The sequence below is a fragment of the Oncorhynchus gorbuscha genome, unplaced genomic scaffold (assembly GCF_021184085.1).
Source record: "Oncorhynchus gorbuscha isolate QuinsamMale2020 ecotype Even-year unplaced genomic scaffold, OgorEven_v1.0 Un_scaffold_2676, whole genome shotgun sequence".
NCBI classification, from domain to species: Eukaryota; Metazoa; Chordata; class Actinopteri; order Salmoniformes; family Salmonidae; genus Oncorhynchus; species Oncorhynchus gorbuscha.
The window spans coordinates 26,903-45,073 of NW_025747120.1; the positions used below are offsets into that span (position 1 = coordinate 26,903).

Consider the following 18,171-nt stretch of genomic DNA (forward strand, 5'->3'; position numbering starts at 1 on the left):
ATTATTTTAAATATATATACATTTTAAATATATTTATCTTCTTTATTATTTTCCCCCTAACCCTACCACCCCTCCCTTAATTGGAGTAAACAAATGAAATAGATTTGACTTCTTTATTAATTTCCCCTAACCCAACAATACTTAGGCTTCCACTTCCAGGTTATACATACTACATACATTTAATGGAAAATATATTTGACATTAGTTATCTTCTGTTAGTTTTTAGTCCCAGCCTTCAGCTACCATCAACACCTCCCATCTACAGTGAGGGGGGGGGAAAGTATTTGATCCCTGCTGATTTTCTACGTTTGCCCACTGACAAAGAAATGATCAGTCTATAATTTTAATGGTAGGTTTATTTGAACAGTGAGAGAGACGGAATAACAACGAAAAAAATCCAGAAAAACACATGTCAAAAATGTTATAAATTGATTTGCATTTTAATGAGGGAAATAAGTATTTGACCCCTCTGCAAAACATGACTTAGTACTTGGTGGCAAAACCCTTGTTCTCAATCACAGAGGTCAGATGTTTCTTGTAGTTGGCCACCAGGTTTGCACACATCTCAGGAGGGATTTTGTCCCACTCCTCTTTGCAGATCTTCTCCAAGTCATTAAGGTTTCGAGGCTGACGTTTGGCAACTCGTACCTTCAGCTCCCTCCACAGATTTTCTATGGGATTAAGGTCTGGAGACTGGCTAGGCCACTCCAGGACCTTAATACGCTTCTTCTTGAGCCACTCCTTTGTTGCCTTGGCCATGTGTTTTGGGTCATTGTCATGCTGGAATACCCATCCATGACCCATTTTCAATGCCCTGGCTGAGGGAAGGAGGTTCTCATCCAAGATTTGAGTTGTCCTGTCCCCTTAGCAGAAAAACACATTTACATTTACATTTAAGTCATTTAGCAGACGCTCTTATCCAGAGCGACTTACAAATTGGTGCAATCACCTTATGACATCCACCCCAAAGCATAATGTTTCCACCTCCATATTTGGCGGTGGGGATAGTGTTATTGGGGTCATAGGTAGCATTCCTCCTCCTCCAAACACGGTGACATCAGTTGATGCCAAAGAGCTCCATTTTGGTCTCATCTGACCACAACACTTTCACCCAGTTGTCCTCTGAATCATTCAGATTTTCATTGGCAAACTTCAGAAGAGCATGTATATGTGCTCTCTTGAGCAGGGGGACCTTGCGGGCGCTGCAGGATTTCAGTCCTTCACGGCGTAGTGTGTTACCAATTGTTTTCTTGGTGACTATGGTCCCAGCTGCCTTGAGATCATTGGCAAGATCCTCCCATGTAGTTCTGGGCTGATTCCTCACCGTTCTCATGATCATTGCAACTCCACGAGGTGAGATCTTGCATGGAGCCCCAGGCCGAGGGAGATTGACAGTTCTATTGTGTTTCTTCCATTTGCGAATAATCGCACCAACTGTTGTCACCTTCTCACCAAGCTGCTTGGTGATGGTCCTGTAGCCCATTACAGCCTTGTGTAGGTCTACAATCTTGTTCCTGACATCCTTGGAGAGCTCTTTGATCTTGGCCATGGTGGAGAGTTTGGAATCTGATTGATTGATTGCTTCTGTGGACAGGTGACTTTTATACAGGTAACAAGCTGAGATTAGGAGCACTCCCTTTAATTGTGTGCTCCTAATCTCAGCTCATTACCTGTATAAAAGACACCTGGGAGCCAGAAATCTTTCTGATTGAGAGGGAGTCAAATACTTATTTCCCTCATTAAAATGCAAATCAATTTATTACATTTTTTACATGCATTTTTGTGGATTTTTGTTGTTGTTTTCCTGTCTCTCACTGTTCAAATAAACCTACCATTAAAATTATAGACTGATCATCTCTTTGTCAGTGGGCAAACGTACAAAATCAGCAGGGGATCAAATACTTTTTTCCCTCATAATATCTTTGAAGACCATTCAATTTTGATTTTTTTGATTTTTTGATTTCACCTTTATTTAACCAGGTAGGCTAGTTGAGAAGAAGTTCTAATTTTCAGCTGTGACCTGGCCAAGATAAAGCAAAGCAGTTCGACATATACAACAACACAGAGTTACACATGGAGTAAACAAACATACATTAAATAATATAGTAATACAATACATTTCTGGCTGCCATATATTTTTCAACTGTGCTGTGATTTTTCATAAAAGTTCTGAACCTTTCTATACTCATAGTTTCTACAGATTGTAAATGAAAGATAAACACCTTTGCTAAGAGTATTATTATTCTATTGATCGATTGACTATGACTTTTCAAATCACCCAGCAGAGCTATTTGCAAAGTTGGCTCCAAGTAAATTTGGCAATTTTTCGGCCATTTCTGAACCTGCGACCAAAAACACACTACAGGTCCTTCTGTAGCTCACTACATATGGACAGTACCAAAACAAATGATCCAAATATTCTGTCTCTTTGCAACAAAATCTGCAAAGCTGGGATGGTTGTAGCCCCATATATATATATAACATTCTATTGGTTGCAAGAATGTTATAGAATATTTTAAATGGCAAAACTCTGGTTGTGTTTTTTGGTCCTTAAATGAAACTGGTATACTTTGTTATTTATCACAATTGTCTTTAGAAAAATGTTGGTATTTAATGCAGGTCCGAGGGACAAGTTCCTTACCTTGTCCCCTTTCCACTTGCCTCCTCCATTTTTGCGGTAATGCTGCAATCAGTTGGTTGTCATTTTGGATAGAACAGACATTTCCATATATTTTTTGTTAACTGCATGTATGAAATAACTCCACCAGTCCTATTTCTGATCGCTCTGGATAAGAGCGTCTGCTAAATGACTTAAATGTAAATGTAAATAATTTACAAAGATTATACTGTCTTTTTAAAATCAATTAGTGTATTTGATTTCAACCATAGTATTTGTTCTAATATTTGTTCTGTCTTTTCTGGTGGATTAAACTGAAATTGCAACCAACTTTCTATTGCTTGTTTTAAAAATAGCCATATTTTGGAGATTATTTCACTTTCAAATAACTGAAAGTGAGAGGTTGTAATCTGGATGAAGGTAAAAAGGCCATTCTTGAACACGGGGTGATTCACTCTTACTAATCTCCTAGAGCAGGTATTCTACTAGAGCAGGTATTCTACTAGAGCAGGTATTCTCCTAGAGCAGGTATTCTCCTAGAGCAGGTATTCTACTAGAGCAGGTATTCTCCTAGAGCAGGTATTCTACTAGAGCAGGTATTCTACTAGAGCAGGTATTCTCCTAGAGCAGGTATTCTACTAGAGCAGATATTCTACTAGAGCAGGTATTCTACTAGAGCAGATATTATACTAGAGCAGGTATTATCCTAGAGCAGGTATTCTCCTAGAGCAGGTATTCTACTAGAGCAGGTATTCTCCTAGAGCAGGTATTCTACTAGAGCAGGTATTCTACTAGAGCAGATATTCTACTAGAGCAGGTATTCTACTAGAGCAGATATTCTACTAGAGCAGGTATTCTACTAGAGCAGGTATTCTACTAGAGCAGATATTCTACTAGAGCAGGTATTCTACTAGAGCAGGTATTCTCCTAGAGCAGGTATTCTACTAGAGCAGGTATTCTACTAGAGCAGGTATTCTACTAGAGCAGATATTCTACTAGAGCAGGTATTCTAATAGAGCAAGTATTCTACTAGAGCAGGTATTCTCCTAGAGCAGGTATTCTACTAGAGCAGGTATTCTCCTAGAGCAGGTATTCTACTAGAGCAGGTAATCTACTAGAGCAGGTATTCTCAAACTGGGGTACTACGCGCAATGCCGTCGCCAAATAAAAATGTGATTCACATAATTTTGTAAAACATTTTGTTTATCATAATTATTATTTTTTATTCACATTTTCAAACAGTCCATTTAGTAAGGCCCACGTCCATAGAGACACATACCACCAGTTACTACCATCAGTACGACACCTGCACCTGTCGACGACACAAGTGGTTCTGATTGCACGAGCACATCCAATGCCAGCATCAGTAATTCTACATGTGTTGTTAGCCCAGCTAGCATGGACACTGGCAGTTGTGAATCTGATGCAGCCGAATAGCTACTGCCCCTTACCTGGGAAAGCACAGAACAACAGAGAGGGACATTGGATCATCGAAGAGGCGCAAATATGATGAGAACTACGTTGTTTTGGGGTTCACTTATATTGGGAGTAGTGCCTTTCCTCAGCCACAGTGTGTTATAGGTGTAAAAGTACTATCTCACAACTCGATGAAACCTTCACTCTTGCACAGACATTTAGAAACAAAACGAGCCAATTTTAAAAATAAGGAATTTTTTGTCTGAGAATTAAGACGACTTTCGAGTCGTAAGACATGTATAAAAACAACAGATACCATTAATAAGAAGGGGCTAAAATAGTCTTATATGGTGAGCTACCGAGTGGCTAGGACAGGCAAGACCCAGACTATTGTGGAGGACTTAATGGGACAATGCTGGGTGGAAAAACTATACATACAATGTCTTCATCAAACAACACTGTTTCACGACGCATCAGTGACATGGCAGGAGATGTTTTGAAACAATTACTGCTTCGCATACAAGCCAGTGAATTACATGTGTTACAGCTGGATGAGTCAACAGACGTGGCGGGACAGGCACAGCTCCTGGTATATGTCTGTTACAGCTGGATGAGTCAACAGATGTGGAGGGCCTGGCACAGCTCCTGGTATATGTCTGTTACAGCTGGATGAGTCAACAGACGTGGCGGGACAGGCACAGCTCCTGGTATATGTCTGTTACAGCTGGATGAGTCAACAGATGTGGAGGGCCTGGCACAGCTCCTGGTATATGTCTGTTACAGCTGGATGAGTCAACAGACGTGGCGGGACAGGCACAGCTCCTGGTATATGTCTGTTACAGCTGGATGAGTCAACAGACGTGGCGGGCCTGGCACAGCTCCTGGTATATGTCTGTTACAGCTGGATGAGTCAACAGATGTGGCGGGCCTGGCACAGCTCCTGGTATATGTCTGTTACAGCTGGATGAGTCAACAGACGTGGCGGGCCTGGCACAGCTCCTGGTATATGTCTGTTACAGCTGGATGAGTCAACAGATGTGGAGGGCCTGGCACAGCTCCTGGTATATGTCTGTTACAGCTGGATGAGTCAACAGACGTGGCGGGCCTGGCACAGCTCCTGGTATATGTCTGTTACAGCTGGATGAGTCAACAGACGTGGAGGGACAGGCACAGCTCCTGGTATATGTCTGTTACAGCTGGATGAGTCAACAGACGTGGCGGGCCTGGCACAGCTCCTGGTATATGTCTGTTACAGCTGGATGAGTCAACAGACGTGGCGGGCCTGGCACAGCTCCTGGTATATGTCTGTTACGTTTATGGGGGTCAATTAAGGAAGACATCCTCTTCTGCAAACCACTGGAAACCAGGACAACAGGAGAAGATATGTTTAAAGTATTGGACAGCTTTGTGACATCAAATGCAGTTTGGTGGTTAAGATGTGTTGGTATCTGTACTGATGGTGCAAAGGCCATGACAGGGAGACATAGTGGAGTGATAACACACGTGCAAGCAGTTGCTCCCGACGCCACTTGGGTACACTGCAGCATCCACCGAGAGGCTCTTGCTGCCAAGGGAATGTCTGACAGCTTGAAAGATGTTTTGGACACTACAGTGAAACTGGTTCACTTTGTTAAAGCAAGGCCCCTGATCTCTCGTGTATTTTCTGCATTATGCAATGATATGGGCAGCGACCATGTTACGCTTTTACAACATAGAAGTCTGCTGGATATCAAGGGGCAAAGTATTGGCACGTTTTTTTAATAGAGAGATGAGCTTAAAGTTTTCTTTACTGACCATTTTAATTTGTCTGACTGCATGATGACGAGTTTCTCACACGACTGGCCAATCTGGGTGATGTTTTTCACACCTGAATGATCTGAATCTAGGATTACAGGGACTCTCCACAACTATAATCAATGTGTGAGGCTATAATAAAGAAGTTGGAGCTCTTTTCTGTCTGCATTAACAAGGACAACACACAGGTCTTTCCCATCATTGCATGATTTTTGTTTGCAAATGAACTCAAGCTTACGGACAATGTCAAATGTGATATAGCGAAGCACCTGAGTGAGTTGGGTGAGCAATTACACAGGTATTTTCCCGAAACGGACGACACAAACAACTGGATTCGTTATCCCTTTCATGCCCTGCCTCCAGTCCAGTTAGTGATATCTGAACAAGAGAGCCTCATCAAATTGCAACAAGCAGTTCTGTGAAAATGTCATTTAATCAGAAGCAGGCTTAAAATGATGGCAAAAAAGTGCGCTGACCCTGGTGCTAGAGGGGGTACAGCTGACCCTGGTGCTAGAGGGGTACAGCTGACCCTGGTGCTAGAGGGGTACAGCTGACCCTGGTGCTAGAGGGGGTACAGCTGACCCTGGTGCTAGAGGGGTACAGCTGACCCTGGTGCTAGAGAGGGGGTACAGCTGACCCTGGTGCTAGAGGGGTACAGCTGACCCTGGTGCTAGAGGGGTACAGCTGACCCTGGTGCTAGAGGGGGTACAGCTGACCCCTAGAGGGGTACAGCTGACCCTGGTGCTAGAGGGGGTACAGCTGACCCTGGTGCTAGAGGGGGTACAGCTGACCCTGGTGCTAGAGGGGTACAGCTGACCCTGGTGCTAGAGGGGGTACAGCTGACCCTGGTGTACAACTGACCCTGGTGCTAGAGGGGTACAACTGACCCTGGTGCTAGAGGGGGTACAGCTGACCCTGGTGCTAGAGGGGGTACAACTGACCCTGGTGCTAGAGGGGGTACAGCTGACCCTGGTGCTAGAGGGGGTACAGCTGACCCTGGTGCTAGAGGGGGTACAGCTGACCCTGGTGCTAGAGGGGGTACAGCTGACCCTGGTGCTAGAGGGGGTACAGCTGACCCTGGTGCTAGAGGGGGTACAGCTGACCCTGGTGCTAGAGGGGTACAGCTGACCCTGGTGCTAGAGGGGGTACAGCTGACCCTGGTGCTAGAGGGGGTACAGCTGACCCTGGTGCTAGAGGGGGTACAGCTGACCCTGGTGCTAGAGGGGGTACAACTGACCCTGGTGCTAGAGGGGGTACAGCTGACCCTGGTGCTAGAGGGGGTACAGCTGACCCTGGTGCTAGAGGGGGTACGCAGCTGGAGGTTGAATGTGTGAAGGGGTACGGGACTATAAAAGTTTGGGAACCACTGTACTAGAGAACCAGTTCGGAATTAAGTAAAGTTGTTGTACGATTGAAGCCTTTAGTGAGGTCTAATGCTCTAATATTTAATAATTTCTGCCCGTCCAAAAATAGGCTCGTTTAACTTTGTTTGGTTAGACACTCCAAATACAGTGGAATATTTTTTGCTCATATGATTTGTATTTTTTTAATCGTTAGGTGTAGGCAGGGCCATAATTACATAGGTAAACTGGGACCCCATTGTTTCATATGGTCAGAAATCAGATTGCATATTCATGATTCAGTCCACACAGAGGATTCACATGACTATTTATACAAGTCAAACCACAGAGCTACATGATAGACACCACATTAGACATTAACTTGTACAGGAGATTTAAATGCACAGTTAAAAGGTTGAATGATCATTCACCATTGTCCACTACAATAGATCACCGACTAACATGTCACTTGGTTCACAGTTTAAAGGACACACCTTCACAGACAATATTGCTTCATTTTCACCATAATATACTTTTTAGAGACGTCGACACATTGATAGGAAAATAGAACCTACGTAGTTGCTGTCATACAGGCACAATAAATCATGTGGGTTATTTAGCCCTGAACACACTATCATTACAATAGGGCTGGTGAAGAATAGTGAAGGTCATTTTTGTAACTTAACATACAGTGACAGTAGATCACAGGAGGTTGGTGGCACCTTCATTTGGGAGGACGGGCTCATGGTAATGGATGGAGAGGAAAGGGTGGAATGGTATTAAACACATGGTGGAGGACGGGCTCATGGTAATGGATGGAGAGGAAAGGGTGGAATGGTATTAAACACATGGTGGAGGACGGGCTCATGGTAATGGATGGAGAGGAAAGGGTGGAATGGTATTAAACACATGGTGGAGGACGGGCTCATGGTAATGGATGGAGAGGAAAGGGTGGAATGGTATTAAACACATGGTTTCCATGGTTTGGATGGTGGAGGAAAGCTCATGGTAATGGTGGAATGGTATTAAACACATGGTTTCCATGGTTTCTATGCGTTTGATGCCATTCCATTCACTCCGTTCTGGCTATTATTATGATGAGCCATCCTCCCCTCAGCAGCCTCCTGTGAAGTAGATATACAACACGTTGGCCTCTACAACACTAATATTCCCTACTAAGGATTAACCACATGAACAAGTATCTTTAGATAAGACGAAGACAGCAGTCAGCAACAGAAATACAAAAACAAGCAGCGCATAAATTTAGTCACTTAGCAGAAGCTCTTATCCAGAGCGACTTACAGTAGTGAGTGCATGCATTTTCGTACTGGTCCCCCTTAGGAATCGAACCCACAACCCTGGCGTTGCAAGTGCAGTGCACTACCAACTGAGCTACGTGGGAATGTCAGTGTGTAGCAATTTCTTTACTGGTGAAATTGAGTAAGTAACAAAAGCTGATTAAAGTGATTTGTGCATTGTTCCACTGTGCAGAAAAGCAGGATTGTACTGTAGTATGTTGATAGCATACTGACATGCAGACAAAAGGCAAGCAACACTAATAGTTTAAAAGAAATACAACATTTGGACATGATGTAAGACAAGCAAAACAAATTACTCACATGTTGAGATGTATAGTCTGGGTTAAACATACTGATTGTGTTTCCATTCGTTTATAGTACTGCGTGTTTTAATTACCAGCAAAGAAAACATTAGTGTTAACATGACTTTGGATATTTTTGTTTTTAGAGTTAATTCTGATCCAGATAAAACATACTTGGTCTGTTTCTTCTGGGTAAAAGCTATTCAATCACACCCCAAATGGAAGACAGGGACCAACTGTAAAACACCAACGGTAAAGGAAGAGTTCCCAATACGGTACACACTGACATCTAGCATGGAACAGTTCCCAATACGGTACACACTGACATCTAGCATGGAACAGTTCCCAATACGGTACACACTGACATCTAGCATGGAACAGTTCCCGTGTGAGGAGACCTGGGTCAAATACAGATACACACTGACATCTAGCATGGAACAGTTCCCGTGTGAGGAGACCTGGGTCAAATACAGATACACACTGACATCTAGCATGGAACAGTTCCCGTGTGAGGAGACCTGGGTCAAATACTTCCACATCCTTGTGCTGTGCTTGATTTAGTTAGTCTGGTACAACAATTGAACAAAAGAAATGGACCCAAAAGTGGCTAACTCAAATCAAGCACACCCCTATTTCACACAGGTCTGGGCCTGTATTCACAAATTCACATCTCAGAACAGGAGTTGTGACTTCTATAGGATCATTTATAAATACAGGCCATGGTGTTGAGACTGGGTAGGTTAGAGTTGAACTACCGCCGCCCTCGAGGTGTCACTGCCAATTTGACTTTAACTATCGCCGACCTGGTGGCTGCGGTGTGTCAGTGTCCCTCATCCCTATCCTCATCCCTGGGCCTGCTGTTCGCTGAGGAACTGGTCCAGCACGCGGATGATGCTGCAGGCCTCAGGGAGGTCCCGGTGCTCGGCGTGGGCGTTCTGGAGCAGCACGTCCCCATTCCCACAGCCCTGCAGGAACTGGCAGCAGCGGAACAGAGCGTAGTGACTCGACTCAGCCTGGCGGATGAACCGCTTCAGACTGTTCATGTCCTGAATGGCCTGGAGAGACAGGGGGAGGAGAAGGAGAGAGGAGGAGAAGGAGAGAGGGGAGAGAAGGGAGGAGAAGGAGAGAGGAGAGAGAGAGAGCATGGATGAGAAAACAGTAAGTCATTTTAAACATGGCCTGGAGAGACAGGGGGAGGAGAAGGAGAGAGGGGAGAGAAGGAAAGAGCATGGATGAGAAAACAGTAAGTCATTTTAAACATGGCCTGGAGAGACAGGGGGAGGAGAAGGAGAGAGGGGGAGAGAGAGAGCATGGATGAGAAAACAGTAAGTCATTTTAAACATGGCCTGGAGAGACAGGGGGAGGAGAAGGAGAGAGGGGAGAGAAGGAAAGAGCATGGATGAGAAAACAGTAAGCATGGCCTGGACATACAGTATTTATATAATGGTTTAAAGTGATCCACTTGTCTGTGTGCTGTGCGTTTGCCCACCTTGAGTTTGAAGTTCTCCAGGATCTGTCTGAGGAGGAAAGGGTTACAGCGTTCTGCTGCGTTCAGGAATGACTGGATCCAACCGTCACAGAAACGGTTACTGACTGTGGAAAAAGGTGCGAGAGGGATGACGGAGTGATTAGCCAGTGTGTATTCTGTGACGATTATTCATGGAAAATGTTTTGGTGATTCTATGTCTGTGTGTCCATGTACAGTGCCTTCGGAAAGTATTCAGACCCCTTGACTTATTCTAAAATGGATTAAATAATTGTTTTTCTTCAGCAATCTACACCCAATATCCCATAATGACGAAGCAAAAACAGGTTTTTGTACATTTTTGCAAATGTATTAAAAATAAAAAACAGAAACACCTTATTTACATAAGTATTCATACCCTTTGCTATGAGACTCGAAATTGAGCTCAGGTGCATCGCTATTTCCAACAGTTGACAGTGCATGTCAGAGCAGGAACCAAGCCATGAGGTCGAAGGAATTGTCTGCAGAGATCAGAGACTGGATTGTGTCGAGGCACAGATCTGAGAAAGGGTACCAAAAATGTCTGCAGCATTGAAGTCTCCAAGAATACAGTGGCCTCCATCATTCTTAAATGGAGGAAGTTTGGAACCACCAAGACTCTTCCTATAGCTGGCCGCCGGGCCAAACTGAGCAATCACGGGAGAAGAGCCTTGGTCAGCTAGGTGACCAAGAACCTGATGACAGATCTCTAGAGTTCCTCTGTGGAAATGGGAGAACCTTCCAGAAGGACAAGCATCTCTGCAGCACTCCACCAATCAGGCATTTATGGTAGAGTGGCCAGACGGAAGCCACTCCTCAGTAAAAGGCACATGACAGCCCGCTTGGAGTTTGCCAAAAGGCACCTAAAGACTCTCAGACCATGAGAAACTAGATTCTCTGATCTGATGACACCAAGATTGAACTCTTGGCCTAAATGCCAAGCATCACGTCTGGAGGAAACCTGGCACCATCCGTACAGTGAAGCATGGTGGTGGCAGCATCATGCTGTGGGGATGTTTTTCAGCGGCAGGGACTGGGAGACTAGTCAGGATCAAGGCAAGATGAACGGAGCAAAGTACAGAGAGATCCTTGACGAAAACCTGCTCCAGAGCGCTCAGGACCTCAGACTGAGGTGAAGGTTCACATTGCAACAGGACAATGACCCTAAGCACACAGCCAAGACAACGCAGGAGTGGCTTCAGGACAAGTCTCTGAATGTCCTTGAGTGGCCCAGCCAGAGACCGGACTTGAACCAGATTGAAAATCTCTGGAGAGACCTAAAAATAGCTGTGCTCCATATATCCACAGGTTAGAGCAGTCACACAGACCTGTGTGTGTGTGTGTGTGTATATATATCCACAGGTTAGAGCAGTCACACAGACCTGTGTGTGTATATATCCACAGGTTGTGTGTGTGTGTGTGTGTGTGTGTGTGTGTGTGTGTGTGTGTGTGTGTGTGTGTGTGTGTGTGTGTGTGTGTGTGTGTGTGTGTGTGTGTGTGTGTGTGTGTGTGTGTGTGTGTGTGTGTGTGTGTATATCCACAGGTTAGAGCAGTCACACAGTGTGTGTGTGTGTATATATCCACAGGTTAGAGCAGTCACACAGACCTGTGTATGTGTGTGTGTATATATCCACAGGTTAGAGCAGTCACACAGACCTGTGTGTGTATGTATATGTCCACAGGTTAGAGCAGTCACACAGACCTGTGTGTGTGTGTGTATATATATATCCACAGGTTAGAGCAGTCACACAGACCTGTGTGTGTGTATATATCCACAGGTTAGAGCAGTCACACAGACCTGTGTGTGTGTGTATATGTCCACAGGTTAGAGCAGTTACACAGACCTGTGTGTGTGTGTATATATATATATCCACAGGTGAGAGCAGTCACACAGACCTGTGTTGGAGAGTGTAGGAGGGCTGGTGGAGCAGTCTATGACCAGGTCAGTAAGAGCCTCTGAGGCCTTATACAGAGAGGCTGTGGTAGTGTCCTCCTGGACCAGGCCCTGCAGACTGGCTGCCTTAATGAACCTACACACACATGAACCATATTCATTCATATTCACAGCACATACTGTATATTTCTATAGTTTAACCACAGGAATAAAGACTAGGTGTTTTCAGATTATTTTCAGAAGTGATACTCATTTATTAAATAGAATTTGGCCGAAAACCCAATTTGGACTGGACTGGACCTTTAAAGTAACTCACCGAGCAACATCAGCCTTGGTCCTGTCATCTGCATTGGTGACCTCCACGTGTATGTGACTCAGAGCCTTGAAAACAATAACATGGGCCTGATCAGCGTTGCATATTAAACTAAACTTTATTCTACAATAACATGGACCTGATCAGCGTTGCATATTAAACTAAACTTTATTCTACAATGACATGGACCTGATCAGCGCTGCATATTAAACTAAACTTTATTCTACAATAACATGGACCTGATCAGCGCTGCATATTAAACTAAACTTTATTCTACAATGACATGGACCTGATCAGCGTAGCATATTAAACTAAACTTTATTCTACAATGACATGGACCTGATCAGCGCTGCATATTAAACTAAACTTTATTCTACAATAACATGGACCTGATCAGCGTTGCATATTAAACTAAACTTTATTCTACAATGACATGGGCCTGATCAGCGCTGCATATTAAACTAAACTTTATTCTACAATGACATGGACCTGATCAGCGTTGCATATTAACTTTATTCTACAATGACATTTCAGCGTTGCATATTAAACTAAACTTTATTCTACAATGACATGGATGATCATGCATATTAAACTAAACTTTATTCTACAATAACATGGGCCTGATCAGCGCTGCATATTAAACTAAACTTTATTCTACAATGACATGGGCCTGATCAACGTTACAACCAGTCAAAATGATTCTTGGAACCTTGTTTCTGCTCTAAGCTACACAGTGGCAACATTGATGGCCATCAAAGAAAATGATGCGTTTTGAACTATGCAATTTCATGACTGACGCCAACAAATGTGAAGATGTTTTGTGACAATACAATACGCTGGGAATATCTCATTGTTAGAGTGGATGTTTTGTTTACGCTGGGAATATCTCATTGTTAGAGTGGATGTTTTGTGACGATACAATACGCTGGGAATATCTCATTGTTAGAGTGGATGTTTTGTGACGATACAATACGCTGGGAATATCTCATTGTTAGAGTGGATGTTTTGTGACGATACAATACGCTGGGAATATCTCATTGTTAGAGTGGATGTTTTGTGACGATACAATACGCTGGGAATATCTCATTGTTAGAGTGGATGTTTTGTGACAATACAATACGCTGGGAATATCTCATTTTGCATTTGAATGTTTCCACTTCCCATTTGTTTTGTCAAGCAAGATGTCTACTAGTCAGTAAAGACTAAATTATAGTTTTAGCTAGTGGACACAGCCCAAGTAAGTAACTAGCAAAAACATAACATAGTGAAGGTTGGAGGGGAAGTAAATGTATAGAAACAATGAGGGGGAATCACTGGTACAGGGGGAATTAATCACTATGGTAACGGTCAAATGACGGGTCAAAGGTGACTCACAGCATATAGCAGGAAGCTGATGCTCCCCTGGACCATCTGCACCACTCTGTGGATGTGCATCACCGACTCCTCGTACCACATGCTCAGGTAGGGCCTGATCTCAGTCTCTAGGTTCACCAGCTATATACACACACACACACACACACACACACACACACACACACACACACACACACACACACACACACACACACACACACACACACACACACACACACACACACACACACACACACACACACACACACACACACACACACACACACACACACGGAGGACAGAGAGGGAAATAACACTTATAACCCTACACAGGGGACTACCTATTTGTGTAGTCATTTTATATTTATCTATCTAGGGTGGTGTTAAGTAGGTCACACTGATAGCAAAACATTTCACAATGGAGAATAAAAATCTGTTTTCTTATTTGACAACATCAGGTAGTACCTCTTGAACACAACCTAGGTGAGTCCCCTTCAGATAGTGTTTATTACAAAGGAGCCCTGTCCAAGAGATGATGGAATCCAGTACAATTAAATTATTTTGGTGATTCCACTTCCTGCTTACCTCAGCAGTCTGTAGACTGCTCTGCAGGCCTTGCACGTACTTGTCCAGTTCAAGTCTAAACGTGCAGTCGATTAAGGAAATGGTTTTGGTTTAATGATGAATGGTTTATGAGTTTCAGTACCCATCTATACATCTAGACTGACTCTACATTATTATGATTCAGAAAGAGCTGCGTTAGCCTATAAAGGATATAGGTTGAGGCCTTTCTCAGAGCCTCCCATCAGGCAGATCACATAGCCATTGCCGTCCACGTCGGGCTGCTCTGGGGATCTCTCCTGCTCCAGGAGACAGCAGTAACAGCCCACCGCTGCCTCTGGGACACTGGGATGGGACAACAAACACATATTTATTATGAATGTAAAACACTGGCTTTACACTACTTTAGATGTGTGCAGGCTAATTGGTGCCACATTGCTTCAGATGTATACACAAGGAGAGAATACTTTGGTCTGATTCCAAATCAAGACCTTGCTTAGCAAGATAGAGCCAGAGACACACAGGCCTGTATATAGTTACTATATTGCTGATACCATACCTAAGCCATCCAATCAGATCTGTGAGATGGGCTCAACAGGTTCCTAAGGATATTAAAGCTGGATTTGTTTGAAATTAGGTTCAACAAGTTCTTAAGGAAAGGAGAGATGGGTTGGTTTGGAATGAGGCCCTTAGTTTAAGTTCGTTAAGGTCACCTGAGCTCCACGGCGGCAATGTTTCCCATGCCCCCGAGCAGGGCTCCTTTGCTCAGCCTCCGGGAGATGTAGCATCGTAGCTCAGGCTCCGCCTCTACCGGCAGGCTGCTGTCCACTAGGGTGAGGCTGTTGGTGGGGCAAGAGTCAGTTACCATGGAAACAGAGTGACAGGCAACCCATCCGATCTGATGAGAAAGTGGACAGCCAAAGAGGAGATGAAGAAGGAAGCCGACGAACAAAAGCCACATCAACACAACATGAAGGCTAGATTCAGATGTAGTGAAACAGAATCTTCCAGTTTCCATGTGAGTCACAGAGCCTATTTAAATCCTTCCTTCCCACTTCTCTTTCCTTATGGTCACTATGTAAGATGCATGATGTGACACTGAAATATCACCTTTTAATAACATAACAATATCATATCACATAACTATATCATCATCATTATAGAATCTGAGGCTGAAACAACTTGACGTCACAGAAAGACGACATGCCAAAAGAAGTAGGGTGAACAGTGTGTACAGAAGGAGGTAGATTGGTACTAGGCTTTGTGACTCCATATCCCAGATAGCCGGAAGCACACTGATGACATCATGACAGGAAAGAAACCGTGTTGATTCCAGGTTGATAGGTTTCCAGCAGCAGGCCCATGGATACGACAGAGAAGGACAACACTGAAAGCCACAGAAATAAAACCACCAGAGAAACAGACAGGTCACGGGGAGACCTTGGTTACCTAAAGTCTTCCTGACTGGTACTGGCTGTGGAATCTGTTCTTCTCTGGCTCCATGCCACGTTGCCCTCTGCAGCTGCCTCAGATCTAGACAGGTACTGTGGGTAGTTACTATACTCATGACTTGGTTAGTTAGTGGAGAACAGAACAGCAAGTCTGAACTGACAGTACAGTAAGTCAGCAGCAGGATCCACAGTTGATGTCCACTGAGAACCAGTGAATTTGGGAGAAAGTGGTTATATAGTGACAAAGAAATTGGCCTCAATATGCAGCTGGACTAGCTTGATGATGTTATCACAGTCAGTGGAGACTGGTGAGTTGAGCTATAGGAGGATGGGCTCATTGTAATGACTGGAATGGAGTAACTGGAACGGGGTCCAACATGTTGTTTCCATGTTTCATACCGTTCCATTGGTTCCATTCCAGCCATTACAATGAGCCCATCCTCCTATAGTTCCTCCCACCAGCCTCCACTAAGACAGTGTATGTATAAAGACTGTCAGAGCATGAATACTGTACATTGTGAGAACCTCCAACCTCTAATGAGTCTAATAATATCAACAAAGTCAGACATTGGTGTGATTGGTAATGCATTTCAATTCATCCCTATGGAGAAGGGTGAGGCACCGAGGTCCATAGATTCTCTACAGCCGAGTAGCTAAGGCAAGTAAACATTACACGTCATCTGCAGATATTTGCATACCAGATAATGCCCTAGTTTAGGTCATTGTGTACTGTCAAAACAAATTGCTTGATGTAAAGTTAGATAGACTCAAGCAGAACATTCAGATGGAGAAGATTACCTGGTGCCTTGGTAGAGATAAATGGTATAGTAACAGTTCAACTGTATTTTCTGATTATATCCCATCTCTTCGTTATCATAATCCGTATCCTTTTCTTCCACGTCAATTGAATCTTGGAAGGAGGACGTTTGCATGGAAGTTTGCGAGGTAAACATGATTGCTTCGCACGTATCAACAAATGACAGATACCGAGAAATGACGTTCAGATATTTAGGATGCAGGTTGAACTGGATAAGAAATAATAACAATACTAGGCATGTGGATAGACTAACATCTTCCTTTACTGAAGAGACGAGTCTATCATTATTTCTAAAGATCCATGATCTGATTCACGCATGCGGAGTGTAATTCCATGAATCCGTCGCTGTTTAAGGTCCGTGTAAAATTTGCTATGACATGATTTGGTCCAGGAAATAAACTGAACACATCATTTAGCTAAATTATGCCCAAATTATCAGAGGTCGTTGCCTTCTTATAGCCACGTATCAATGGGTAAAATTAAGCTAATGTTTCTGAATATACAAACAATGCCATAATAACTTTTGGGATATTGGCGTTCATTAGCCTGAACAGCCGCTAGTGGTCACTGTTTACCGGTCTTTTGAAGGTTTACTATCCGATGACTGATGGACTGTTTTGTATTTCGATTCCACAGCCACAAAGTCAAAATGGTCTATATAGTAAAAATTCATGTAAACGAAAAAAATATTTTGGGATTTATTAAGATTAGGCATAAGGTTAGCTGTGTGGTTAAGGTTAGGATTAAAGTTAGGGTTAGGTATAAAACACCCCATTTTTCAGTTTTTGATTTGTTAAAAAAGTTTGAAATATCCAATAAATGTCGTTCCACTTCATGATTGTGTGCCACTTGTTGTTGATTCTTCACAAAAAAAATGCAGTTTTATATCTTTATGTTTGAAGCCTGAAATGTGGCAAAAGGTCGCAAAGTTCAAGGGGGCCGAATACTTTCGCAAGGCACTGTACATGTTTCCATTTTCTGTCTAACACTATACGTTTCTGTCGAATTTTGGTCTCAATGTTAACTTCAATTAAAATACTCTGTCTGTTACTAATACTTTGTAAGGTTCTTATTGAAATGAAACAGTCAGAGGCCAGTATAATTAGTCAGCAGGTTTATTTACGAGAGCTCTGCCTATCATTTCCTGTACATTGGTCTATATACCTCACATTTCGTCATAAATGTCCCTCCTCCTCTCAGACACAATGACAATATAGTTCATAAGTCTTCTCCTACTCATACATCGTCTGCCCCCTGTTATACAATCTACTACAAGCCAAAGGTCTCTCCCCTCCCTGGGTGGGGACAGAATGTCCTGTAAGCAACACAGTAGTACAGCTTGTCTGTCGATAGCTCCTCTTCTCATTTGTTTCACACTTGCACCCTGCTTACATACTAAAAAGGAACAAAATGTCCTTGTTCTAATTCTGACTAGAACTACACACATCAGATTTAGCTTTATGATTCTAATAAATGTCATACAATCATACAGTGACCGGGTAGAAGAATTC

At 43.3% G+C, this 18,171-nt stretch overlaps 1 protein-coding gene across 3 annotated transcripts; it reads right to left on the bottom strand.

Moving 5' to 3' along the window:
- Positions 1-8,940: 8,940 nt before the first annotated feature.
- On the bottom strand, positions 8,941-16,892 carry LOC124026264 (protein Njmu-R1-like). 3 transcript variants are annotated; one of them, XR_006837272.1, is made up of 11 exons: positions 16,642-16,891; positions 15,842-15,925; positions 15,106-15,231; positions 14,609-14,737; positions 14,417-14,477; positions 13,853-13,972; positions 12,482-12,546; positions 12,168-12,301; positions 10,257-10,360; positions 9,286-9,822; positions 8,941-9,225 (listed from the first exon to the last, which is right to left on the bottom strand). XR_006837272.1 is itself a non-coding variant. In XM_046339363.1 (10 exons), exons 1-10 carry the CDS (start codon positions 16,794-16,796, stop codon positions 9,610-9,612), a joined length of 1,191 nt encoding a protein of 396 aa, XP_046195319.1. In that variant the 5' UTR covers positions 16,797-16,891; the 3' UTR covers positions 8,941-9,609. The 3 variants fall into 3 exon arrangements, 2 of the variants coding, with proteins under 2 accessions (XP_046195319.1, XP_046195320.1); XM_046339363.1 differs by having other exon boundaries at positions 8,941-9,822; XM_046339364.1 differs by lacking the exon at positions 15,842-15,925 and having other exon boundaries at positions 8,941-9,822; positions 16,642-16,892.
- Between the last annotated feature and the right edge of the window lie 1,279 nt (positions 16,893-18,171).